The 27,612-nt window shown below is 44.3% G+C and overlaps 1 protein-coding gene and 1 long non-coding RNA gene across 5 annotated transcripts in view; both read right to left on the reverse strand.

Moving 5' to 3' along the window:
* The window catches only part of NPR3 (natriuretic peptide receptor 3), a 48,093-nt gene extending 25,663 nt beyond the window's left edge, over positions 1-22,430 (reverse strand). The window contains exons 1-3 of one of the 2 annotated variants that reach the window (XM_048051262.2): positions 21,352-22,430; positions 15,436-15,558; positions 10,487-10,653 (exon numbers count right to left, since the gene is read on the reverse strand). In XM_048051262.2, coding sequence (XP_047907219.2) covers positions 10,487-10,653; positions 15,436-15,558; positions 21,352-22,090 — 1,029 coding nt within the window. In that variant the 5' untranslated portion in view covers positions 22,091-22,430. The remainder of the gene's footprint in view (positions 1-10,486; positions 10,654-15,435; positions 15,559-21,351) is intronic. The other variant, XM_048051261.2, reaches the window with a different exon arrangement.
* Positions 22,431-22,971: 541 nt separating this feature from the next.
* On the reverse strand, positions 22,972-27,342 carry LOC106036279 (uncharacterized). Of its 3 annotated transcripts, none has more exons than XR_010827453.1 (4): positions 25,377-25,748; positions 25,025-25,107; positions 23,353-23,433; positions 22,972-23,063 (listed from the first exon to the last, which is right to left on the reverse strand). It is a non-coding gene; the product is annotated as an uncharacterized lncRNA (long non-coding RNA). The 3 variants fall into 3 exon arrangements; XR_001207218.3 differs by adding an exon at positions 26,652-27,342 and having other exon boundaries at positions 23,052-23,433; positions 25,377-25,590; XR_010827452.1 differs by having other exon boundaries at positions 23,052-23,433.
* Positions 27,343-27,612: the final 270 nt, after the last annotated feature.

Genomic DNA, 27,612 nt, shown 5'->3' on the forward strand with positions numbered 1-27,612 from the left:
GCTAAGCCATTCTCTTTCAGGATAAGGTCATGCATTTATTTGTCTGCTTACACTGTTCAGCCATGCAGCTGACCCAACTGATACCCAAGCTGATGTGCACCCCCGGCATTATCACCCTTGTTCCACCCAGACAAGAGGACGCCTACTCCAACAGGACTGAAATAATGCCTGCAACAAATACAGTGACAAACTCCCACCCACTTCAAAGCCAGATGCAGAGCAGAAGCTAGCCCTTTGTTCAATAAAAAGATCTGCTGAAATAAAAAAAATAATGAAAACAAAAAGAAATTAACAACCAGTGTCTGGGATTTACTTAAAAAAGCTGCTAATTTCACGGAGTTCAGGGATTTTGTCAGTGAAGGTTATTTTCTTGCTAGGGAAAGAAAACAAACCACAAAACCATCTCTGCTGGTCTTGTACCTCCTCCCCATTCTTCATGCTCTCTTCCTTGTTTTTTTTTAATACCCCATTCTTGAAAAACTGGTAGATTTACTCACTGTCATCCAGCCAGGGCAGCCACAAGCTGCTCTTTTGTTTCAGCCATGAACTGAAGGAGAGACCTATTCAGTGCTAGACTGCAGGGGAGCCGCGCTGTAAAACAGTGGCTTGGACACGACGCAGCACAGCTGATGAGCAAGTGCATGGAGGAGCCCCACCACCACGCTGCTTGTGAGAGCTGCCTGTTGTTTGCTTATTTATTGCTTGCAACCCTCTTGTATGATTATCTAGGAAACGGCTCTAAACCCCTAGTGCCTGCTGCCAACAGGCAGCTTTCCAAAGATAACCAAAACCCGCTCCTTCCATTAAACAGATACGGGAGTCTCCACCTTAGCAGATTAGAGACTCACCCACAATCAGCTCATGTAAAGGGGCTCTCACAGTTGCTGATTTGCACCAACTTTGGACCAGACCCCACCGTCTGACATCTGACTCCCCACAGACCTCCAACAGCATGGCCAAAGCACAGGGAAGTGAGGGGGAACTGCCCTGGTCCAGGCAAGGGGAACATCTCTGGAGCAAGATTTCCCCCCTGCAAGCCTGTACGGGCTGTATTCCTGGCTCTATCAAACACGCTCACTGGTTTCTTCAGCAAGTTGGAACCAAGCACTTTAATCCTCTGTGTTTTGGCTTCTGTATTGTGTTTTAATGCTGGTCTCAAAGGAGTGCAATTGCCACAGCTAAGCAGCAGCGCTGCTTTGTACCAGAATTGAACTACCTAGAGAATAAATATGTGGGGGAATTTTTCCTTTGCATGTACTTTACAAACAAAATATTCACATATTTAATTTAGCTTGAAGGACTCCAAGCCACCGATCAAGGCAACAGGCAGAATGAGAGCATGTATTAATGTGTTCCTTGAACCTCACCATATTCATAACTCTCTACGTAAATAACTAGTACGAAGGATCTCTAGCACAAAGAATTGTATTACCTCTGCTTAACTACTGAAGGGACCTTTACTATAAAAGGTATCGCTGTCAATTAAAAATAAACATCAGACATTTTTAGGATTTCCTGCCTTCTAACAAACTACTTAGTCATTCATGTGATGAGTTACAAAACTATTTTCAGAAGTTGTACTTCTAGTCACAGAGGCAAAACAAGAGAGATATTAAGTTATTCTTTTCATCTGAACACACAGAAATTAAAACGTGCTTGTTTTAAACAGACTTTAAGGCCCCCATTGGCAGTCTGATGATAACCTGTTCTATAGTTGGAATGAATGCTTACGTTTTAAGTTAGCATTTTATGCAACAGTTGGGACATTTTAATTGCAGATGAACATCTAGTAACCAAAAAACCACACTGGTACTTTCATTAGATATAAAGTTTTAAATGTCAGCAAGTAAGCTTGTTTTTCAAGTAGGAACATATTTCAGTTTTCAGGATGACAGAGTCACTTATCCAAAAAAATCAGTTCCACTTGCTAAAATAAGCTAACTGGTTTAAATTTATGCAGGGCTAGGACAAACAGGAAGGGCATTTTCTGTTAAATGTTTATCTTTGTGCAATTGTTTTGGGTTCTGGATTTCTAACTTTATCACCAAACCACAAAAAAATCATGGAAATATTTTATTTTGTATGCAACAAACTCCCAAGATCACATCAGTTCTCATGCAAAACTAAGGCAAAAATCACTAAATCACTGTTGTGAAAACTCGCATGTTCAAACTGAATTTACCTGTGCTATGTTTTAGCTTGTGAATAGGTACTATAAAGGTGGGCTGGTGAAACCTTTGACAGAATAAAAAGCATCACAGGGTTATCATAAGCATTTGCTCACAGAGCTATGGAAGGACAATGGCATTTCTGCTTTGCAGCAGGTTAGTAAACGCTATCCAGCACAGCATTTGCTTTAAAAACAGTCTTAAGGGCTGGATAAACACGGACCATTTAGGCACAGCCAAAAGTAGTGCTTAGTTCAAAAGTACCCTTGGAGCTGGGATTAGGCATCTAAGCTCCTTATTCAGTACTGGGCAAAAACTAGGTACACAGGAACAGGATTCATAAGCACCAGCACAGCGTCTTACCCCTGACAGCAGATAATGTGGAGGAGAATGGATGGACATGACCCTGTTACTCTCGCCCAGGCAAGTAACGAGCTCCCTGCTATATGCAGATACGGTCAAGTTTTTACCCAAAAAACAAACAAACAAACAAAAAAAAACAACCCACAGGCAGCCAGACCTTTCAAATCCCCTGCCCCTTTCATCTAAAAGCTCTGGGGCTACAACTGCAGTGCTAGCATGAGAGTAATTCATGATCGAAGCCTTCCTTTGCGGTAGCCTGATCTCCTCCCTTCCCCAGCCTGGCCTGCAGAGCATCCCGGGGCGTGAGTTCCCAGGAGCTGAAAGCCAGGAGCCGGCTGACCTGTGAGTACCTGGGGTACCCCTGTGTGAGAAGTAAATCATTTGCCAGAAGAGCTCACCTGAGGCTGAGGTTGCCATGACAAATGATCCTTTTGTTTAATACTAGGGTAACTGGGCATACTGACTTGTAAACCTTAATGGCACGGAACTAATGCAAGCCCTCAGGCAGCTATTAATCACGTTTCCATTCCAAATATTTTAAAAATAGATGACTTATTTTTGTTATTTTCTTTCAGATACCGGATATCTGATGAAAAGTGTTCAGCTGGCTGATTAACCATCCCTTCACCGGCCTATCTGCGAGCAATCCACTATCACAGGAAAGGAGAGGTACAGCATCTGTCCCCAAAGACACGTACGTGTACCTGTCAGCAGGCAGTAATGTTCCTGCTATGCACCTGGAACATGTCCTACCACCCACCACCAGCAGCACGGTAGTTAAAGTTTGAATATTTGAAGATTTATAGCCCTTCCAAAAGACTTAGAACTCTCTTTTAGCTTCTTGTTTCCCTATTAATTGCCCAATCCCTGCGATACTGCTAGATTTGGCTGTCTAAAGGTATCCTGTGGTCTGCAGTCTGGTGGGCTAACTGGAAGCATTGTGAAAACATGTCCCACCAAATGTAAATGTCCTCCTGCCTACTGAATGTCGCCTTGTTCCCAAAGCCTGAGTGAAGGCTACCCGGAGCTCCTCACCTACCCTCCTCCCATTGTCCTGCGCCCCTTTCTCATGCCCCTCTTATTCATCTGCTCTGGGACATAGACAGTCCTTGTCTTTTCATTCTGCCTTGATATATTAGTTCTTCTTGGAATGGACTAAACCTTTTGATTTTGTCTTGGGCTTCTCTTACTGACAAAAAAAAAAAAATCTGCTATAGAGGAGGAAAGCTGGGAGTATCCTTCAGTGGATTCCTATGGCTCCTTCTACGCACAGGAACACCGCTGCCTTTATTCACACAGCCCATCCTCACAGGCTGACTATATTAACCCCTCCACATTAGAGTAATTGCTAAATATCCACTGGAAAAAAAAAAAAATCTGAGCTGGCAGAGCTGTATGCTGAACTTCTTTTATACACAGGCAGAGCATATCTGAGCTCCACTGCCTGCCTGTCTGCAAGTGGGTGACTCCACTCACACACGGGGGCTGGCACGTCCTCCTCTCTGGTGAAAAGATGTGCAGCTCTGCAGAGTGGGTCTTAGTGCTGCCTTCCAGCTCTATAAGCTCCCCGTAATCAGCCACAAGTCTGCCAGTGTAGCAAACCTGTGGTATTACAGACTCCCACCTATGTGAATCTTTTGGGAACGTTGTTACCTGAATGTCACAAAGTCAGACCTCCCCTGCTGTCATTCGGGGTAGCTTTCACAACATCAATAGCTTAAATGAGTACAAGAAATCTTTCCTGAACGACCTTAGTGTGGGATCTGCCTCTGGGGAGGCAGCATCTCTTTTATCCCATAGCCCTTAAACCAGGAACACACAACTCTGGCATTGAAGAATTGCCTTTTTCTTAAGGTCCCTAAAGAATACGAAGCACTGAAATCTTAACCCCGCATATTTTACTGTAGCTTGAGGCTAGCAATGCAGGTAGCTCCTATAAGAAAACAGCAACCAGCTGTGCATCCAGGACCCTGCTTTTGTCCTGTTGCTTGCTACCAACAGCATCCTGACACAGGACAGGCACGCTCAAACCTCCACTTTATGCTCGACTTATGTCAGATTTTTCTTCTACATTTAAAAAGGAAGCTTTCAACTGAATATTATTTTCACAAGCTACTCAGGGAACGGGACTGGTAGAAGAAGATACCAACTAAAAAAAACCAAAAAACAAAGAGTTAGCAGAGGTCTTTCACTTTTTAAGTGTTATTTTGCACAAAATGCAAAATGCACAGTCTTCTGCTTTCATTCAAACAGAGCCAAACCTGAGGACCATTTAATATCAGTAACAAAATTCCTATGAACTTAAATAAAAACAAGACCTCAATGGGACATACTAGCTTTTGGATCTTTGGCAATGCAAATAGCATGCAGAGGCCTCAAACAAAAACAGTTTATAAAAACTTTGCTGGAAGACACTGATTCTGTGATTTTTCACACTTTAATGTTGGAAAATAAGGTGTATTTCTAGCAAGTACTTCAAAGGAAGAGTGCCTTGCCCATAAATGTCTGCGTCTGTTCAGTAAAGTGGAATGTGAATGTCTGTGAAACCAAAGTGAAAACATGGGGCTATGGAAAATATACAACATCGTATATGAAGATCAATTCTAAACTTTTACATTCCCAAAGAGTTCAGTTGTTACTATTTTCAGATACACCTACGGTTTTGTATTATCTTGTTCATGGTTAAAACAGTTCCAAAAATCTGCTTAGGCAGGCTAGAAAAACTAAACAGAAAGCCTGTGGAAGAGAAGAATAATTTCTTTCTTTTCCTGTCTTTTATGACATCTGTTAACTGCAAATAACATACTATTATGCTGCAGTTTTGCCTAAGACCCCAACGTGGTAGACACTTGCCTTTCATATCACTCAGAAAGCATTAACTTCATCCAAAAATGCATCTGCTATGTTCACAAAAATTAGCAGCCCAGAGATCAACATTGCTTTTATGGAAATTGGAAAACATTTCATTATTTCCATGGGGTTATGAGCTGGTCTCAAAAATCCTAAATATGTTTTACTAATAGAATTCATCTTGTTAATAAGCTGGCATGTGAACCCTTTTTTTTTTCCGGCTGCTGAAAGCAGCTTGTGGTTTGCTTTTATTCTTTTGAACACAATTAGCAAAGCACTCCAGCAGCTGAATAGACCTATTCATTTGAACAAATTATTCCCTGGCAGAGTTTAAAAAAATCTCCCCCAAACTCTCTCCCCATTCTGGTGTAGTCAGAAGAGACACAAAAGCCTGCTGTCATTAATCTTGCCTGGCTTTGCCTGAAAAACACAAGTGGGACATACACTGTTGAATATGTTACATTTTTACCATCTCTCTCAGTGCCATGACTGAATTGCTTGCTTCTCCCAACCCTTATCTTAGCTGGTGTACAATCCTAATTAAAAGGCTGACGTAAGGAATACACACGGGGAAGAGTCTGGCACGGATGTAATGGATGAGATGATAAACTTTATGAGCACAGCTACCTCCCACATAGCTTTTGTAGTGAGCTGTTGGAGCTTGAACAGTTGCTCTGATGCTGACCATTTCTCATTTCAGAGGGCTGAAAACATTAAAAATAACAGACTTGCCCTTTCTAATAAGTAGTAGCATCTCACTCATCTAATTAATCTGTGTAGTTCTGGCTCTGTGCTCATTCTTTCACTGAGATAACTTTACAGGCAAACTGGGCTCCAGTTCCCTTCTCCTGCAGCCTATTTTCAGTGATGCAAAAAGGACTGTGGCTAGGATAAAATCCACCATTTACCTAGTGAACAATGCTGTCATGTAGGTAACACAGCAGAAATATTTAATTAGTTGCACTTTCAGTTTTTAAATGAGAAGAAAAAACAAGCCATGGGTGGTCTGTAACCTCAGAAGAGCAAATATCCCCGGCTGTAAAATCATCCCAGCTCAGAATACTGGGTTAGACATAAAAAAAAGCATTTATTGAATCCTAGGCCTGAGCCAAGAACAGAAGGTGCATTAAGAACTTCCAAACTGCAGCCTACCATCAATTCATTAAGTGTTCGGCATTATTTAATAAAAATGGCTTATGCATATACTTTAACTGAAACGCTATTTATTCATAAACATTTTTAACTAGAGCATCTGTTGGGAGTTACACACACACCAATTCAGAGACAGTTTCAAATTCTTCTGTCGAGTAAAAGCACGCAATTACCATTGCTGCCTGACCTAGGTTATAGGTCTGCATGTGGAATTTGTCCCATATTTTGCTACTAAACCAAGGGTCTCAACTGCATCATAAAGACCAAGATATGCTGCTGTTAATACCTTGGCAACATGTTAACATTAGAGAAGTGAACAAATGTTATAGTTCGTGTAACAACATTAAAGCCTTTTGTCCCTATATCAGAACCCCAAATCTGAATGGATTTGGGGGAAGAAATCTACCTTTGGCTACTTTATCAGAGAAGACAGATTCCGAGAAGTAAATAAAATGGTCAGGCTTTCTACAGAACATGATGCTTGTTGAAAAAATAATGCAATGGGATGTTGCAGACAGTGAACGTCAATGTTTTTAGTTCCATCCTCTGCAATTACTGCCTACCTAAATACAAGATGCCTTCTCAGACACTCTCTACATCTCTTAAATTTCACAGCTGTTTAGCTAAAAGGTTTAATGAAGCTTTTTTCTTCACAACAGAGATTTCTTGGCAAGTCAGAGAAATTGCCTTTTCCACACTTTTCTGCTCACTCACAAGGTACACGTTATTCTACCTTCGCCGTCGTCACAGTGTAACATCCCTGCAAAAAAATACAGCAATTTCTGACATGGGAAAGATGTATCCAGAACACATTTCCTGACTTTTTTTTTTCCACTTCTTCCTGTGTGATTTCACAGCTGGAGATGAGGATGACCAGCAGTCTTTGACCTGATAGTCCTCCAAGGGCCACATATGTTCTCCAGTCCAGCAATTTGACAGCTGCTGTTTTAGGACTTTGCCCTTTCTGTCTCCCTTATCTTTCTTTCTGTCATCTGGTTATTTTCCATTTTTATGATATTCTTTTTTGGTAGATAATAATGCCTTTAGGATTAATGTTGGCAAGAGGCCAGGACAAAATGGCAGCGCTAACTACTCTTGTTCGAGCTAGGGTCACTGTGAGATAATTTAGGCCATAGATCCAGGGCCCCATTTTCCCATAACACTGCAAAAATCTACACAGAGAAGCAGAAATGCTAAATGCTTCAAATCCAGATTTGTCTGAATTTGTCCTCTTGGGATACAGCTTGCAGAAAAGGATGAGGATTATATTTCAACACCCGCTGATAGGACTTGAGATAGACTGTACCACAGACTGTCTTTCCCCATAGGTTTTGTTTTTAGGAGCAGAATCCAGCAGAGAAAATCTGTCTCTGTCACTTCCCAGCCCACTCAGCTGAATGACCTCTCCCCAGCGAGTTTTCCTTGGAGAAAACAGCCCTGGTCAGCATGCTTTGAGGCTAATATTGCCACTTTCCTCCCATGCTGCCAGAAGAAGTACTGTTAACGAGGTGTCCACTATGCACATATCTTTCAGAGAGGAAGGAACTAGTCCTCAGTTTGGCTTTTTATTTCTCCACATCAGTTTTTTCCTTAAGCCTGAAGACTTCACTGAAATGTTTGTCCTCTCAACATGGCAGTAAGACAATCAGTTAAGGGAATAAGAACCATCTCCTCACTGACCATACTGGGGAAATGCAAAATTCATCATAAATGTTTTTGCATCTGAAGTCAGATAAAATTCACATACTGTTAATGAAATATCACACCTAATGTTTTCGTTATACCCAGCCCATGGCTAGCCCTCTTAAACAAGTTTTATTTTCCCATTATGTTACGAAGCTTTAAAAAAATGAAGTATGGTAGGATCTGCTGAGATCCATATACATTAAATACCCACGTAATACCAGGACATTCAGTGCTTGAAACCAAACCTCTTTTCCTCATAGCCAAGATCTGAAGCTCCTACATGGGAGCCCCAGATCCCTAGAGCCTCCACCATCAGCTTCTAGAAAGTCAAGAACTGCTATTTCAGACAAGAAGAAATTGCAGTGGGTATAGATAGATCATGAGTCCTCCCTCCGCTCCAGTGAGAATGGGCTGGGAAGTATTCAGAAAGCCAGGTGGGATGGGAAGAGCAGGAAGAGAAGTAGAAGACTCAGTAGCAGTAGCCCCATGCCACTGCCTCGCCCTGGCAAAGGCTGACATTTCTGAGTGCTGGAGTGCTTGGAACAACGTAAAAGGCTCTGAATCCCAGGTGGGAAGAGGATATATGGGCAGGCAGCCCACAAAGCCAGACAGAAAAAGGCTGAGGATGAGGCAGTGGGGAGCCAGGCTCCCCTGCGACAGCCAGGAGCATCACCAGCAGACGTCTGATTGCAAAAGCAACCATGCACTGAGGAAAAAGGATATCTGGCAGCAAGTACAAGGGTGTTCAAGGAGTATCCTCAAAAAAACAGCCTGCAAAATTTACTTTCTCATGGATGTAGTTCTGCTTGACCATAACAGGGCTCATATTTGTCCAGTGGCCTCTTCTCAGCATCTATGCTAAACAGGCATATGGTTTGCAGTGGATCCCCACCCTACAGAACAGCAAAGCTTCCACACTTCCTGCTCCAAACTGTTCTCCCAAACATGGCCCAGCACCCATGAGCTGGGCAGAAAGCATCCTGAGCTCTCTGCAGTTTTTCTTATCTGGGAAAATGTCACATAGCCTGGACTAGAAATCCCACAAAACTCTCTGGGGGTGACTGGATCTTTACTATTAGATTTGTACTTCTCCCTAACCAGAACCAAGAAGAGGCAGCAGTTTTTCAAGGTACATGTCTGGTTAAGTGACATCTGCAAAAGGGCACATAGAGGGAAAGGGAAGGACAGCACAAATTAGTCCCATACCTTGTTCAAAATTCATTTAGCAGGTTCTTCAGAGAGCAGCACCTTGAACGTGCCAGTTGGAGTTTCTCTTTCAACTCAAGGCAAAGAATGTCAACAAGACTATTTTCCTACACTCTGAAAGCTCCACAGTAAAAACACAAGCCACCAACATGACTCAGCATTACATTCTAATTAGAATATTTAAATAAAATATAGCCACGCTTTTGCTTTGAACTAGAAGATGATACCTCCATGTGGTAGAGACAAAGCTTAAAGTAAAGAGCTGAGGTAGATGCCTAAGTGGGAGCAATCAAATGAGGGGTTTGGGTTGCTTTCTTGAGTTTAGGGCATAAATTCCCCCAAATCTTTCTTTAGGAAATTAAAGGAGGTGCTCCAGATGTCCCACTTTTTTTTTTCCTTTCAGCTAAGGTGATGTCTTTCAAGCCAATTTAGCCTTGCTGGAGCATCTTATTTCATGGTCTACTTCACAGCAACACTTGAATTTACTTGAAAAACAACATAATATACTGCCTTGGTCTATGAAGCCAAAATTTCTTATGTCTTCATTGGTTCATTATTCCTCTCTTTGTAGGCATGTATGAAAAAGGAAAGTTTTGTCTCATGCTCTTGACTGCAAGAGATTACAGTTTTTCCCCCAACGGTTATTATTCCTATGGAACTACTTGTATTACAGCCCTCATTTCCTATGGCTAAAATGAACCAATCTCTCTTCAAGCACCTTCCCTTTCTTAGTGTATTTGGAAGGCTTACTCCCTGTCATAGGGAAGGGTTGACTGTCAGGGAAGTACTTGGGATAAACACAGGACAAGTGGCCATGGATGATGGTGCACAGACCTAAACACATCTATTGTAAACCTAAACACATCTATTGTAGCTGCTATTTGCTTTAACCACAAAAAAAATAAATAAAAAAAAAAATAGATTGCATAGGCAAGAGTGGGTTTTTACAAGTGAACACAGGTGTTTCTGTCCTGAGGAGGGCTCACTGCTACTTTTGCTTTGATTAGGAGAGTGTTTTTTAAAAAGATGCTGATACCTGAAGCCTGTTGTTAAGTACTTACATAATCATCCTCATGCAGACCTTGCTTCTGAACAGAACTTTTCACCTCCAGGGAAAATTTCTCAAACTCAGGCTTCACGGTCCTCAGCAGAGTGATGGTTTGGAGGTACGAGTATGCCTTCTTTGCTTCAAGGTCATGCTTGTCTCCTCTCCTCCAAGATCCATTTCCTAAGCAAAAAAAAAAAAAAAAAAAAGGTTATTTCCAACTCCAAATTAGGTACCACTACAGGACCACCTTCCTTTTTCCACCCAAAAGTCCCCTCTCCTGCACTGTGAGGAGATGGCACAGTACGAAGGAGGTGTCCTGCTCCAAAAAGAGCTGGAAACCAGGCAGTGAGGAACAGCTGGTGGGAAGTAAACGTGCAAACAGAAAGACAACTTTACTCCCATGCTGTGCTTGCTTATTTTTAAGGGGTAGGCTGAAGTCTAAGCATGAGAAGACATCTCAGAGCAAAAAAACAAGCCAGATCCTGAACACACAGATATTTAAGTTAGAACAAGTGAGGGAGGATCTGACCACGAAGTTTTTATATCATATCATCCCATTGGCAACACTCTTCAGTCCTGGGCAGTCAGAAAGGCACCAGTAAAGTCAATAGTATGATCATCACCCTGAATGGGAGGCAGATGGTGTAGTTACTTCTCCCACAGCTCTCCCACTGCGGTCGAGGAGAAAACCATGTGTGCAGCGGCTGCCAGACCAGCCCTGCTCTTAATGGAAAAGAAACACTTACAAATAAATGGGATTCTGCACCTATGCTGTATTTACATGGTTTGTGTCACAGAAGGTGCATGATTTAACTCAGACCACCAGTAAAGTAATCAGAATTTAAAAAGCAGGACAGCTGACAGGCTGTTAGTTAACAGCCTTCTGCCTAACAGGCACTGACGCTAGCAGGTCCTGAGATCCTGATCCATAGCTTCAGGACATCAATGGAAAGGTTACCCTGGATCAGATTTTGTGCTATTTTCCATAAACAATAAATAAGAGAGACCTACAGAGAACAACGATAGCCCTAAGCAATGTGCTTTTAAAAACTAACAAATAATTAAAAGCTAGATAGTCATTTTATTTTTGGAACAACAGCAAGGAACTCCCTGCCATGGCTAAATGAGCCATGACGAAGGCTAATACCAAGGTCCCAAGGGTGACCTGAAGGCACACAGGACCCTGAAACGAGAGTGTACATGGCTGCCCTGCTTGGTTAGAGGACCACAGTGCTGTTTGGACCAAGAAAAGTGAGTGCTTTGGAAGCAAAGATACTAATGGCAACAGAGACTAGGTGCCAAACTCTCAGTGCTGTTTGCACAGCACTACAGGCTGCACTGGGTGCCTGTGGAAGAGCAAATGCATGAACAAGACCCTCCAGGTTCTCCTTTTTTTCCTCTTTTTTTTTTTTTTTTTTAAAGTCGGTTGAAAAATTGCTCTCCTTCCTCAGAGAGTACAGCGTAAACATTGAAGGACTTGTACTTCTCAGGAGAGCAAGTCTTTCCTCATGCTGATCTTGGCTCAATGGCAGCTCCCAGTACCCCAGCACAGGGCAGGACGCACAAGTAGGTCTAGATTGGTCTGTCTTGGTTTTAGATTTCTTTCCAAACCCAAAGTTTAGCTGGTTAAAATTAATTACAGCAGGAATCCATTCATCAGGCTTGGTGGAAACACCAGACAGCAAGTAGCATCGTGCAGCATGATTTTGCCCTCAGAGGTAGCACTCTTCCCTTCCATGTCTGCACCCTGTCCTTTTTACTGCTTTTGAGAAAAAAAAAAAAAAAAGAAAAGAAAAAAAAAAGAAATGGGAAGATACAGAAAAGCAATTCTGGAGCCTTGAAGCCGAAAAAACTCAGCCCAGCTGCATACCTGCATTTCAGAGGTACAGCATTTAAAATGTTCTGCAGAGATTGTTACATGGAGGGGTGTGCTATGTTTTGCATTTACAGAAGCAGATGGCTAAGAGTGGGATTACATACAAAAAAAATGATAGTGCTGGTGGAATGTAAGTTTCTGTCCTAGACGTTATACATATTTATTTTTAAAAATACTGACACTGGGAACAGGGAAGCTACACTTGCATAACAGAGTTCCTAGAATAATTTCCATATTTAAATTCCTTCATGGATTATTTTGCGGGATGTAGTCTTGCCACAGCACTTTTCTGCAATTATTGCTGCCTTGGCATTTAATATGTCTACTCTTCTGAAAAATTAAAAATATTCAGAACAGAGGGCAACAACAAACTGCAATACAGTCATCTGAACTTGAAGGTAAAGTGCCAATTTGTCTATCATAGCCACTTTTAGATTTTGTGCCTCTTATAATTCTTATATCTCCCAGCACTGGGAACAAGGAATTTAGGTGGAATTTCTCTGCATTTCTCTTTTATGTTTGCTTTCCACATGTGATAGCCACCTGCACAGAAGTCATTTTCTAACAGTCATTTTGATCCTCGTGGGAAACATCCACAAAAAAAACCACAGAACAGAAAAATTGGTTTAAAAGAATTACTACTTATAAACACCAGGAAATTGCACTTTCTAACACCACAGACAGGAGGCAGACAGTTGTCATTTATCTCTTGGAAAAGCTACAAGTAAGCTGTGCTACCTGCGATGCAAAGCAGGATCATGCTGAGACCCCCATGCGACTGCACTGGCCACAGTGCCAGGGTCCCCCGGGGGCAGGATGCTGATCTGGGGGCTTGCAATGCTGCCTCCTAGCAAGCACTGTTCTGAAATGCAAAAGTCTTTACAAAATGCAGCAGCCTACCTCCTGGTCTTACAGGAGCATCACCTGCTCAAAGAGGACTTTGGGAATCACCTGTCCCAGCCAGCTCCTGTGTTTCCCCTTCTCTGCAGCCAAGTCACTTACCCTGCTCATTTCAGCCAAGGCAAGAAAACCATCAGATTTAGGGAATAATTCACCTGGGACATTTCAGACACCTAAGGATGAGATGAATCACTGTCCAGGGGTGCCTAATTCTCTCTTGTGACTCCAAAGGGTGCCCAGCTCATAAGCAGACTTGTACTTGGGGCCAGATGAATCACTTTTGATGCATTTTTACTCTGTGAGATGAAACGCCGCAGCAGTGCAGTGGTAACAAGGCACCAACGGCAGCCAGAGGGGTTATTTGATCAGTGGTTTCTAGGCACATGTAAAATCAAATCTGCAAAGCTCCCATGGTCTACGGATGGGCTGAAACTTCAGGGTTATGTGACTGCCGATATGGATTCAGCTTTTTGCATGGTCCCGATTAGGGCTGCAATGCCAAATGGCTTCACTTATGCTACCGGGGATGAAGTCACACTGAATTTCAGTCAGCAAACTGAAAACCTTGATTTGAACCATTGGCTTTGATCGTGCTCTGCAGTTTTATCTTTCAGCTATTTAAGTAATTTCCTTATTAGCTGGAAGAACTTGGCACTTCTTTAGCTAACTTAGACACATGTATGGGTATCTTTACTTCTGTACCTATCTGTATCTCTGAATTTAAACAGTTACATGTGTTCATTATAGAGCTTTTCAACAAACAGCACTGTTTATTGTAAAATAATCTCAGAGGTGGTAGATGGATAACAGTTTATGTAAAAGAATTTAACTTGCAATTAACTGATTCATTAAACAAAATACATCATCCCTTTGTGAATTCAGTTATTTCTGTTCATCAGCTTTTTTAGGCTTGAAAGAACAATTTTCCTTCTTTCTCAACTCCCACCTGGTTTTCAATTTGAAAATAATTTGCACTGGATTAGTTAAGGCAGCCTGCTGTGAGGGGAACTATTTTTTATGCACCTGCAAAAGAGGCTGCTCCATTCAAAACCTACTTTGACAACTTCAGCTAAACCTAGTTCCCAGGCAGGATTTCCCCAGCTTCAGTCATCTGACATTGTTTAAAACTCTGTCAGTAAACACACTGCTCCAGTATTACCTTCAATTTAACTGAGCTATAGCAGCTGAGAGTAGGTTTAGCCCCTACCATGCACTTCCATAGTATCAGATGTAACTAAACATAGGTGTATTTCAAAAAGCAAATGTATTCAACTTATATTTTTAAGTCAGGTTTTAACTTGACAAATCTTATCATATTTACTTGGGGTGAAATCAGCCACTCATTTGAACCCTAGTCTAGTACATTCGGACTGTCTGTGCTTTCCCTTAAATAGAACACTGCTGGATAGTTTTGCAGATACAGTTTGCAATCAAAAGCTGAAGTTAACAAGCTTGACTGGTTCACTTGGTGACTTCTGGAGACCCAGGCCCTGCAGCTGCCCACAGCCCCTGCCATCACTCATGCCTCCTCTCAGCTGGCTGCATGGACCACAGCCCACCAGGGAGCCAGGAGTGCCCCTGCTCTGAGATCTGATAGTCATCAGGCTGGAGGTGAGCGCACACACGCTGCAGCGTGGGATGCCAACGCCTGGATGCTAACATGCCTGTCTAGTGCTGCTTCCCCTAAAAGTAAGTAACACCTACAGTGGATTTCATAGGTTTGGGATGAAAGGGACCTTAAAGACCACCTAGTTCCAACCCCCCTGCTATGGGCAGGGACACCTCCCATCAGACTGAAAGCACCATCCATTTTTTTGCCCAAAGCCCCATCCAGCCTGGCCTTGAGCACTGCCAGGGATGGGGCATCCACAGCTTCTCTGGGCAGCCTGTGCCAGAGCCTCACCACCCTTGGAGTGAAGAATTTCCTCCTGATGTCTACGCTAAATCTACCCTTTTTAGTTTAAAACCATTATTTGTTATTCCATGATCCACTCAGTGGCAACAACAGCTGCCGGGTCCCTTTTATTTCCTGCGATGTCATAGCCTAAGTGGAAGGTAATCGCAACGATGGGGAGACAGTGGTGTATTCTGGAATTCAGTACAGCGTATTTTGAGACTAAGGAATCTAAAAATATTACTGGGTTTACAGAAGACTTTGCAACATACTTGGGCAGGAAAAACATTACCATATGACGAGCTGTTGAAGAGTTCAATATTGAAGAAAGCGTAGTCCCCATTGGTCATTCCTTGCCGATGAGCAGCCAACATGATGTTCCTGATTGTGTCACCGCTGGCACACATGATTACAACTGGTGGAAGAAAATGGAAAACACAGATAAGGAACAGTTCAAGAACTTTATGGAACAGATTGTTAAGCACGAACGCTGCCAAAGACGATGACCCGAGCTGTCCTCCCCATGTTGCAACAAACGTGACAACACAAACAACAACGAAAGCTGATTTCCCAAACCGCCCACAGAAGACAGGTACCAAACACGGACTGACTTTTTACTGCTGTCTCCTCTGAAAATTATTACATGGAGCCTATATGTGATCTTTTTTTCCTTACTCCTGCAACATGTGTTAAGTTCTAGCTTCAAATTTCTTCAACTGCATATATTTGTAGAACTGACTGCAATCACAAGCCAGTTATACTTCAAATGGAGCATAGGATGATCTTAAGATGGAGAATTGAGATGATACAGTGATATTACCATTTTGATTTCCATTCTATTGAACCGTCTGGGGTAGATTCATCTTACCTACACTTCAGCTACACAAAATTTGGGTATCTAGTGCAGAATTCGTTGCCTCTCTACAGTTACCATATAGCAGCATCTCTGCAGCTGATTCACTCCATCCCAAGACAGCTTCTAGGGACAGTGGTACAAATCTGTCCAGGACACAACTACCTCCAACAACTATATAATGAGCCTTGGCAACCACCTTTGACAGGACACAATGTTCAGCCAGCTACAAATGGAAAAATGACTGTTGCTTTTTGGGTGCGAAGATTAAACATGGTTACAAGATTAAATATCACAGAGCCTCGCTTAGGACAGATCAGAAGCTGAACCAGGACTTTGGTGCCTACAAGCCCCACAGGTGTGCTCCGTGCAGGCGCTGTGATCCCCACTTCCACAAGCCCATGGGAGGAAAGCTGTGACAAACCTCTTGGATGTCACCACCAGTCCCCAGCTCCCTTTCTGCCTGGAAGGCAAAACAGAGATGGGCATGGAGACAGTACAGCTGCAACCTTACATAGTGTTATTGGGTGCCCAAATGGCTGCCAGTGATCTTCAGGGGTAAGAAAGCCTTCAGGCAACCCTGCCCAGCGCCTGAGCGTTCAAGCTAAATTCACTGTGTCCCATCCTGAAAGATTTTGCAGCAGAAGCTTGGGAAATTAGAGCAGAGGTCTGCTCTCCACCCAGCCCAGCACTGCCCAACCACCTCCACTCCAGCAGGCTGGTCTGTCCTCGATCTCTTCATACTTCTATCATACTTCTCTGCACTGCTTCTTGTATAAGAAGCAGTGTGGCCAGCAGGGCTAGGGAAGTGATTGTCCCCCTGTACTCGGCTCTGGTGAGGCCGCACCTCGAGTACTGTGTTCAGTTTTGGGCCCCTCTCTACAAGAAGGACATGGAGGTGCTCAAGAGAGTCCAGAGAAGGGCAATGAAGCTGGTGAGGGGTCTGGAGAACAAGTCTTATGAGGAGCGGCTGAGGGAGCTGGGCTTGTTCAGCCTGGAGAAGAGGAGGCTCGGGGGCGACCTTATCGCACTCTACAGGTACCTTAAAGGAGGCTGTAGAGAGGTGGGGGTTGGTCTATTCTCCCACGTGCCTGGTGACAGGATGAGGGGAATGGGCTAAAGTTGCGCCAGGGGAGGTTTAGGTTGGATATTAGGAAAAACTTCTTTACTGAAAGGGTTGTTAGGCATTGGAATGGGCTGCCCAGGGAAGTAGTTGAGTCACCGTCCCTGGAGGTCTTTAAAAGGCGTTTAGATGTAGAGCTTAGTGATATGGTTTAGTGGAGGCCTTGTTAGTGTTAGGTCAGAGGTTGGACTCGGTGATCTTGGAGGTCTCTTCCAACCTAGACGATTCTGTGATACATCAACATACCCCTAAGGTGTTTTTCTTTATTAGACTAATGATGCTGATTGAGAAATCGCTTCCCCAACCTGCTGGGCAGGGTAAACTATGCCCCTCTCACACAGTCTCTCTGCAAAAAGAAAGCAGAAATTCAGGCGAGGTCTTCAGCAACGGGGAGACACCTCTCACCCTGAGCATGTTGTACCATAAACTTTTATATGCATCCACAAGACTATCAGCATGAAGCTACTGACAACAGAATACCACAAAGTATTGTGTTAGTGCGTGCTTTGTGGCTATATCCTACAGCAAGGTCATAAGAGAACTTGTTGGGACGATGATCTGAAACCAACTGCACGCACGTTTCCAAGGATGCCGTCACACATGGCAGGGCTCAAAAACTACAATAACGAATGCAAATGTTTTCACCCCAACAATAAAACTGAATCAAAACCACATTCAGCTTTTCTGGTTAGAAGTGTTTGCTATTATAAGAAATGAAAATTTGGCCCGTTTGGCCTTTCTTCTCAGACAATGAATCTTCTCCATCGCTTTTCTGGTTGGGTGCCATGACAGGCGTAAAATTCCAGATGCACCACAGGGGTGAATCACGTTTGGTACATCCCCATGCTCCAGGAGAGCTATACCATGCACAGCTCTGTCCTACTGATTACAGCAGAGCAACGTAACAATTTCCAGAGCAGCAGAGCAAGGCATATTTCATGATTATTGTGAGGTATATTAGCATGGACGAAAAGAAGAAAGAATTTCTTACAATAAAATTTGGATCAAATCTTTTCCAGACACACATCAGGAATGAATTTGTCTTGCTGTTCCTAATTTCAGTATAGGTGAGAGATTTCCTTCTGAAATGTTTCCTTGCTGCCCTCCCAACTCCCCCTTGACTTTGCCTTTATAATTCACATCTATCATAAAACTGTAATCTGTAGATGGAATCAAAGAGATTCCCACAACACCAGTAAAAGATCTTGAGCAAATGGAATAAGAAAAAGAGTGGGGAAAAAAAAACACTGTTTTAAAATATGTTAAGTCATATTTTGTAAGCCTCTAAAGGAATGTAAGGGAAGTAATATTAACTATTTGGATGTGGTTTTTAACCCAGCAGGAGAGCAAAGATTACATATTTCAGGATTTTGAGGCAAATAAGCTAAGGGCAAGTCTCTCACAATCTTCCAGATATCTAAATTATGTTTATTTAATCTGCATCCGTACCTTACTATTGTATACACACAGATATAAAGTGGTCTCCCTCTGGCACAATACATGCAGAACACGGTCATTCTAATACTAATATTCTGCATTTCTTGACTCATCCTGCAAATACTTAGTTTAATTCCAGTTAGAGGAGTAAGCTCTTAGCAAAGGGGACACCTCGGACTACGTGCGTGGGCAGAACATGTTTAAGCACAGTGCTGGGTTCATGAACATTGTGGCTGACCTGAGCCTACAGCATCAAGTCTACAGCGTGGGGAACCGAGCCCACAAGTGAGTTTGAGCTGTTAATGACATTCAGTAAAGACGAGCAGTTAACTTTTATCATTGTATTTTTCCTCATGATTTTGTTATGACTCTGAGACATCTGAACTGGTTCCAGGGCCTGGACAGGCACCTGCTGGCAAACACAATGGGTGGCTGAGCGTGCCCCCGCCTGCTGGGGGCCCGAAAACCCAATGCAACCCCCCAGCCTGACACAACCTAACCCACAGGGCCAGCCTCTGCCCTAGGAATAAGGCACAGAGCATGGGTCCCCATGGCCAACTGATCCCCCCATCCAACTGATGGCCTGGGCCAACTGATGGTGCAACTTCTTTCTCAGCCCTGGAAGGGTTTTGAGCAAATATCCCATATCCATTTTAAAGCTTCTTCTTACTCAGGGTGGCTCAAGAAAGCCCTACCGTGCAGGTGGAACCACCACTTGCAGCAATCTCCAAAAAGGGAGAGCATGGGATGGTATCACAGTGGGTGTTACACAGGCACCCTTAAAAACTGCTGAGAAAACCAAGCAAACAAAAATGAAGTGCTTTGGACAGTGACACCTTATCCACCAGCCCTGCTACCCCCTGAGGCACCCTCCTAAGAGTCCCAAGAAGAAACGAAGCCCTAATCTGGTAAGCTAAGGCACATGGTGGGTCCTTCACATGATAGACGACTTTTAAAATATTTTGACAGCCTGCAAGATGTTGTAAACAGCAGGACCACCCCTCAGACCCTGAGGGATGTGCAAGGCAAGCTGTGCAGTCAGTCTTTAAAGCCAGAAGCACACCATTGGAGGCAGAAGGGCCTCACTTGCTGCATTTTGCAGTAGCAGCATGAACCAGAGGACAAATTAGGAGGTGAGATGAAGGGAAGGGACCCCACCGGGCACAGAAGGCTGCTTTTATTCACTCGTCTGCAAGTCACAGAACAAGGCAAGACCAAAGGTCCCAGCTCCACAAAGCATTTAAGCCTGGGCTGAAATCAAGCGTCTTTTCCTTGGCTGTCAGCATGGTCTAAACAGTGGGGTTTGCCCTTAGCCATCAGTCACATTCCCACAGCACATTCACAGCTCCCTTTGGCTAAGGGAAAACACTCATCTGTTCTTGCCACAATCACACCGTTACGTTCTTTGCATTGGGAAAGGCAAGCACATGCACACAAGTTAGGCTGATTAAAAAAACAGAAAAGCATCTTTCCATACATAGCTGTTTCCCCTAGCACTTCTACATTTCTTTCTCTTCATTCATTGTATTTCCATTAATGGCACTAACTAGGACAGCTCTGTTTTAAGCACCTGCTTCGGTGTTTCCACAAAGAGAGAATTAAGGATGCATACATCATTAGACCCCAGTTACCTCGCAGGTTAAGGATTTCACAGCAGCGTAACTGCATCACCAGCACAAGGCTGCTCAGTCAAAGCACCGCAACCTACGGCATGGCAACGTGAACTGTGCCAGTCACACGTAGCACGAGCTTTTATCTGTTTCATTTTGGTACCACCTTAGTATTCTGCAACTGGGGATGTAAAAGCTGCACAAAGTGTTTTTCACATCTATGCCTCTATTGAAAAACACCGGAGGACTTTCTCTGAGTTGATCCTGCAGTCCACTTCTGGAATACATCTCTTCCCTTCTTACAACCACTTACTATAGAAATCCATGGTTGGTAAAAGCCTCTAGCAGAAAATACCTTTTTGATGAGCCCATGTATCCACACATCATTTGACAAGATCTCACTTTCAAGTACATCTAACTACAAATTTGTATGCCCCAAAGTACTTGGAGCGTTTTACTGCTTCCTGATGCAAAGCCGGTTCATCCGGTGCAGGGGTGACTTTCCAGCATGTTTTACAAGGCATTTATCTGCACGGTGTTTTGCTAGCAGTTGGTGGCAATATTACTGCACACGCTCACGGGTTTAGCACTCACACATCCCCTGAAATGAGAGCTAGCCCCAAATGGGTTTGTTATTTATGAACTACTCGATGGGGCTTCTAACAGCAGGAGCGGGGAAAAGGATCCCAACAGCAAGACACAGCAGGGTGAGAAAAAAAAACACATCTTTGCTCAGCCTTTGAACCTACCCAGAGACACTTTAAAAAAGTATCTCAGAATGAGCAACAGACTTGCTGGTCTGCGTAAATGTGCAGAGATGTGGGCAGTTTTGGCCGTGCTTGTAAACCGGACCATCAGCAGAAGGCTCATTTCTTACCGTGCCACAAAACAATCCCATCCCAGTCCTGGAGGGCGATCCTCCATCCCTGCTGGGGGATGTGAAGTGCTAACAGACCTACATGGGGCAAAGCCTTCGTGACGGCCCCATTCTGGTGCGCACCCAGCCCCAGGATGCTCACGGCCAAGCTTCTCCACCATAGATCCCAGCCCACAACGCATCCCTCATGCAATCCCTTCCCAGATGACTCTTGGCGACCCGTCCCCAACCCCAGTCCCCAAAAAACATCCCGGCATGGCATCGCGCAGCCCCAAACCCGCCCCCAGCCCCACACAACCACCACTCACCCCTCTCGCCGGCCTGCAGCGCGCGGACCACGTCGTCGACGTCGAGGTGCCGGCTGGTCTCGTCGAAGCTGTGCACGGCCATGTGGAAGGCCTCCTCCTGGAAGACCACATGGACGCCCTCCATGGCGAAGTAGCAGCTGCGCTCGGGGTTGCTGTCGCTGTAGAGCAGCGTGGCGCGGCTCCACTGGTGGTGGCGGAAGAGGGCCAGCAGCATCTCGCCCATCTTGGCGTAGGCCGGGGCGACGCGGGTGAGGTGCGAGTACTCGCCGCCCTTGGCGCCGAAGCCGGCCGCCAGGGCCCCGGCCGACAGCATGGGCACGTCCCAGTGGGCCGCCAGCCGCGCCACCGGCGCCGCCGCGTACTCGCACACGGGCCCCAGCAGCAGGTCGGGGCGGCGGCGCTGCAGGGCCACCATGTCCACCAGGCTGAAGAGGGCGCGGTTGCCGCACGCCGAGTCCTCGTAGGTGAGCTGGAAGGCGTAGCCGGGCGGCAGGCCGAGCCCCCCGCCGCCGCCGCCGCCGCCGCCGCCGCCGCCGCTCCTCTCCCGCAGGCTCCGCACCGCGTACTCGATGGCCGGCCGCACCCGCCCCAGCGAGAAGAGGTAGGCGTCGTCCTGCGGCAGCAGCACCAGCACCCGGATCAGCTTCTCCTCCTCCTCCTCGTCCGCTGCCGCCTCCGCGGGGCCGCCGCCCAGCGCCGCCAGCACGCAGCAGAGGCTGCCGAGCAGCCAGGGCGGCATCGCGCCCGCCCCCCGCGGCGACCCCAACTCCGGCAAAGTTTTCGCCACCACCCTCCCCTTATCGCCCCCTCGCAACCCCCTGCCCCTTGTTCGGCCGTGCTTTATTTCTCAGGTGTGTGGCGAGACTAACAACCTGCCCCAGCCTGCGGGTCACGGACGGAGCATCTCATTTCCTAAGTTATTCGTGCTTCACCTCGCCTACTCTCCCTTTATTTTATTATTATTATTATTTTTTTTTAATTTTTTTTTTCTCCCATCCACCTCCCTCCCCCTCGCCGGGGCTGCCTGCCCCGCTGCTCCCTTCCCCGCTTAAGTAACGCGGCTTCTCCGCACGCCCGGCTCGGCGCCGCCGGGTTTGTGCGCAGGGAGGAGCCGGCCCCGCCGCCCCCCCCGGCCCCGCCCGCCGCCACCCCCCCGGGCCCCGCACCTCGCCCCCGGGCCGGGCTGTGGGGAGCACACGGGGCGGGGGTGTGGGGCAGACCCTTCACGGGACCCCCGTGGTGGTTGGGCGGTGCGGGGTGCAGGGGGGGCTCGCCGCTGGGCGGCTGTTTTCACCGAGGGGTGGGTCCCCGCTGGCAGGGAGGGTGCGGGGAATGGAGGGGTTTGCAACAGGAGAGAAGCTTTTGGGGTGTCCCCACCACCACCACCACCCTGCTGTGCTCTGCATCCCTCCGGGGTCTTTCTGAGCCCCCCAGATAGCTCAGGCACAGTTTTGGGTCCCTTCCCACCCATGGTGGCTCATGCCACAAGCAGCGCGGATTTCCCCCGTGACAAGTGTTGCTCAGAGATTATTTTCTCAGAGTGGAAAAAAAGAAAAAAAAGAAAACTAACTTTTCTGATTATCTTGACAGCACTGCCAGCACTGCCCGATCAGAGCATGTCAAACGCATCCCCGTTCAGCTCTCCTTACTGATGGTAAAGCTGCTAAGCGTCAGATTTTGTCACAGTCTGTATAAAAACGGACACTCCTGTTCTGGAATAAAGAACAATGTCAGTGTGAGGCGTGCAAAGTCTTTTGTGAAAGAGGCTTTTGGACACCTGATGCTTTTCAACAGCAAAATCCTAAGGGATGTCTCTCTGTACATTTTTCTATGTACGCATCCTCAAACCCGGAGCCAGGGCTGCGCGGTTTGATGCTTTCTGATCACTCAGCGAGTGCCAGGTTTGCATTGGGAAGGTGAGTGAACGGCTCCTCACTTTACAGAAGGGGTTTGTTTAGTTCAGCACAGAGGTCGTTGTCAGGGCAGTATGTGTAAACTTACAGTTGTTGCTGCCTTCACTGTGCAGCCCATGAATGGGAAACCAGGGCTCCTGGGGTGACCATCTGCTCACCTTTAAGGTTCCTTGATTAAAAAGAAAAGAAAGCTGTAAGTGCTTGTGCAACTGCAACCAGGAAGTGGAATGAAAACAACAGATAATACAATGTACAGAAATAATCATTAAAAAAAAATCTTTTTTTTTTTTTTTTTAGGACCATGGATCTGAGAGCTCAGTAAAATAAAATTTTAAAAAAAGGTCACAAATGTAAAGATGGGTAGCTTTCCTGAGAAATGTGCCTCTAATGTAGTTTTATTTGATTACTGAATCGAACTTCAGAGTGTTCTTGAAAATTACATAAACACCCACCCTGGTGAAGCTCGTTTTGTATGTTCCTGTACTGTAAGTTATGTCAGGCATTTTTTGCTGTAAATGACTCCGTATAACATACTGGAGATTAAGCAGAATGTTACAATATACAACATGCCAGCCATCTTCACCACAAAGCTTGCAAAAACATTTTCTTAAGACACATTTTGAAATGCTGACCTTTGTAGTCACTGCTTTATGGTGACCCTACAGATGTGTTTACAGCACCGAAATCTGGAAGGATCTCTTTTGATTCCCTCCTTTCCCCCGACAGAATATATTTTAAATTTTACGTGTGAGCTCCATACTCTTCTGGCTGTCTTATTTGAGTGTAAGCTGTGTAAACATGATGGAAGAGATAGTAAGCCCATAAATCACAAGGCTACCACCCTTCACATTGGCTGCTCCTTGTGAGGTAAAAGTACTGCTGGGAATGAATAAGAGTGGGAGAAGCACGGCCAGAGTAAGGGGGAAAAAAACATTGAGCCAGTACTGTTTAGCAGTAGTCGTGTCGATTGATTTCAATGCTTTTGGAAAAAGATTTGGCCCACGGTATGTGGTCCTTTCTTGCATGAGCAATTGCATTCAACCTGAGTCACAATGTTTCTGCAGGCCCCAAGTGTCATGAACATTTCAGTCATTCCCCATCACCTTACGCAATTTACAAAGAAGAATCCCAGCCTGTGATTTATTTTTCCGAGCCAAAAAGTTATGCATGAGAATTTCCTCGTTAATCCCAATTCAAAATGTCACTTAATCCACCTCATCATTAGTTCACTTACAGTACTTTCCATAGCTATAAATCCAACATTTCTCCACCGACGTTAATTTTTTTTTCAGCTACATAAATGCTTTTTAATAGGAACAAATCCTGCAATCGTGAATCAGTAGCAGGCAGAATGCCCGTGGACTGCAGCAAGAGACTTCAGACTAGCCCTTTAGGACTAAAGGCATTACGGACATAGACTATTTTCCCCACAGAAATAACTCATACACAAATCAAGAATTACTTGACTCGCTCCAACTAGCGTTAGCAACAGTCTGAACTGCCTGCTGCAGATTAAGAAAATCCTTCACAGACAGGTTCGCTGAAAACATAGTCCCCCCTAGAGGCTGAAAAGATGAAATATTTTAGTGCCATCTGCACTGCAAATATATCGTGCCATTCAGACTTTCAAATTCTTTCCTTGTTTTTCTAGAAATCTATTCTCATTATTTCAAGAAATCTATATTTTGGAACACACACAATGGATTTCTTATTGCTACATGTAGGATCTGTATGTCTCTTTTTGCATTTTGTGGTCTTACCTTTGTATAGTTATGTGAAAATGCACCACAGCCTTTAGGTAAAAATCTTGCAGCGTGAAAAATCAAGATGAACAAATCTGATGCTAAAAAATAAAAAAGGGTCATATTTACTTGTTCTGTCTTTTGATTGACACCAAATTCTGTGTAGATCTGTATATAAGAGCTACAAAATGACAAAATTACACACAGTAAACATAAGCATATATATAGTAATAACACTTTGCAGAACTAGTTACTGGTGCTGTCAGCAGCTTCCACTTCACAGCACAAAGTAAGGTAAGGTGAGCAGATGAATCTTCTTTTATTTTACGACTCAGGAGAACAAAATTTGGGAAGGCAAACTGGGACGTACCAGAGGTATAGGGTGATCCCAAGGTCATCCCTCCACTACACCACTGATCATCATTAGTGCTGCTAAAGTCACATCTTGATGGTCCCCTACTGCTGGTGACACAGTGCTGCACCTATCCTTCCTTTCCACTGGTCCTGAAAAGTGCACTGGAATTCAGCCGGATGGGAGATGTGCTGCTCGAGTATGCAAAAGCAAATCCTAGGATGAAAAAAGACTGACACCCTACCATTAGTCATAAATTTTGCTCATGTTCCCAGGGAGTATTGTGAAAGCAGATACTCTTAAAATATATAAATTGTGGGGCTAAAACCCAGCCCTATCCAAATATATATAGAGATATATCCCAATATAACCCAATCAGTACTTGCTGTGTTTCCTCACATCTACAAGGCAATACTGAATGTGAGATAATATGGTGGAAAACAACAAATCAGGAAACCTTTGCAGAGATAGAACACTTGAGGCAAAATGAGAGCTGCCATGGCTTCCAGAAAAATCCTCCTCAGAAGTGGCTTAGTAGGCTCCAGTCCAGTATAAGAATGACAGAGATGTGACTGTATGTTTCTTATACATACGCTAGGGACATACCCTGATTTATCAAGATTAGATTACTGACAACAGGTATGAGTTACAGTAACTTCTGGATGGCCCAAATTAATACCTTGGGACTGATATTGTATAAATCACGGTCAGCAAGTGTGTCTTATAACTGTCTTATTTCTGTGTCCCATGTAATTATAGCAAAAGGACTGGATCCATATCTTCATTTGCATCCAGAGACTTCAGAGACTCCCTGAAGCACTGCCCCTCCTTGCAGGAACAACTGTAATGACCTTAAACTAGAGATGTCTCATTAGCCCTTCCATAATGCACTTGCAGACACCTCATTTCTTCTCTCCTTCCTTTTCAGGTCAATCCACCAATCTATGGCAGGGATAGATCAGCCCTGACATATTTTATGTAAAAGAAAGCTGAAGATAGATTGCTTGAGAAGTTGTGAGAATAACTCTATTTTACAGTATCAGCCCATCGAGACAATGTGTCTGAAATTATACTCCACTTTCCCTTTCCAATGAATGCCCTAGTCGGTATGAACAATAAACTCCCCACCTTAGTAATGAATATGCTGAAATGTACAACACATTGCCAATGAAATACAGGCCTAGTTCGAAAAGACTGATGCTAATTTTAAAAGAGAACTCTTGTTTCTTTTCTATGACACCATTAAAATTTTCACAACTTGTGTATAGCATTTTTCAGTTTCTAATAACTCACCAAGTGTCTCAAGAAGGTTATTGTCTTAACTGCAGAAAGAAGCACTGTGGGTTCTATGAGGAACAGAGAAAAACATCTTCTGAAAAGTTTCAGAATAAAAGAGAACTTTGTGCACAAAACTGTATTTCTATTGGAAGTTAATTTATTTTTGGTAGTCCCACCACTGCCACATGGAAGCAGTTACTTTAGGGCTTATTGCAAAGCACTTTTTTCTTTTCTGTCCTATGACTAATATTCATGAAAAAATAATTACCTGTACTTCTGCAGTTAAGGTGTGTTCGCAGCTGCTGCAGTAATTTTGCCACACCTATGACTTTCATTTCCAAAATGAAGGAAAGCCAAAAAAAGACATGACTACAAAAAAGGTCCATAGTTTTCAAGAAATGTCGCAATAAAAAATCTTAGCCTTTATAGTGCTGTTAGCCCCACTTATCAGTAAGCCCAACGGATATTGCCTTTTACATGATGTCATTACGTATGGCATTTATATATATATACTGACACAGTTTTCAGTTGCTTATAATTTTAGCTGAACATTAGGAGTTTGGGCTCAAGTTTTCAGGATGGACATCTACCATCCTCTTATTTTCTTGTTTTTGTTCTTTTTCTCAATTCAGCTGGAAAAGCTTGGCCATTCCTCAAGAACGGTTAAGGAAATTCATTGCCTTATCTCCCCCCTCCCAAAATTCTGGCAACTTCTTTTTTATTTTAGCCCTTCAAATTGGGGTTGTGAGAGTGGGAGCAGGAAGAGTCTGTGTGTGAGGAAAGGGCACATGAAAATGTGCTTGCCTTTAACCAGATGCAAAGTACAAGTTGTGGAAGAGTGATGCTCCTACAACTGTCCTACCAGCAGTGAAATGTTAATAGCTAAAAATGAAGATTTAATCTGCCTGGTGTGTTCACCATCCCAATGCAACTTGCTTATTAGCAAGATACATCTGCACTGTCTATCTCCTTCAGC

This window comes from Anser cygnoides, chromosome Z, assembly GCF_040182565.1.
Source record: "Anser cygnoides isolate HZ-2024a breed goose chromosome Z, Taihu_goose_T2T_genome, whole genome shotgun sequence".
Taxonomy (NCBI): domain Eukaryota; kingdom Metazoa; phylum Chordata; class Aves; order Anseriformes; family Anatidae; genus Anser; species Anser cygnoides.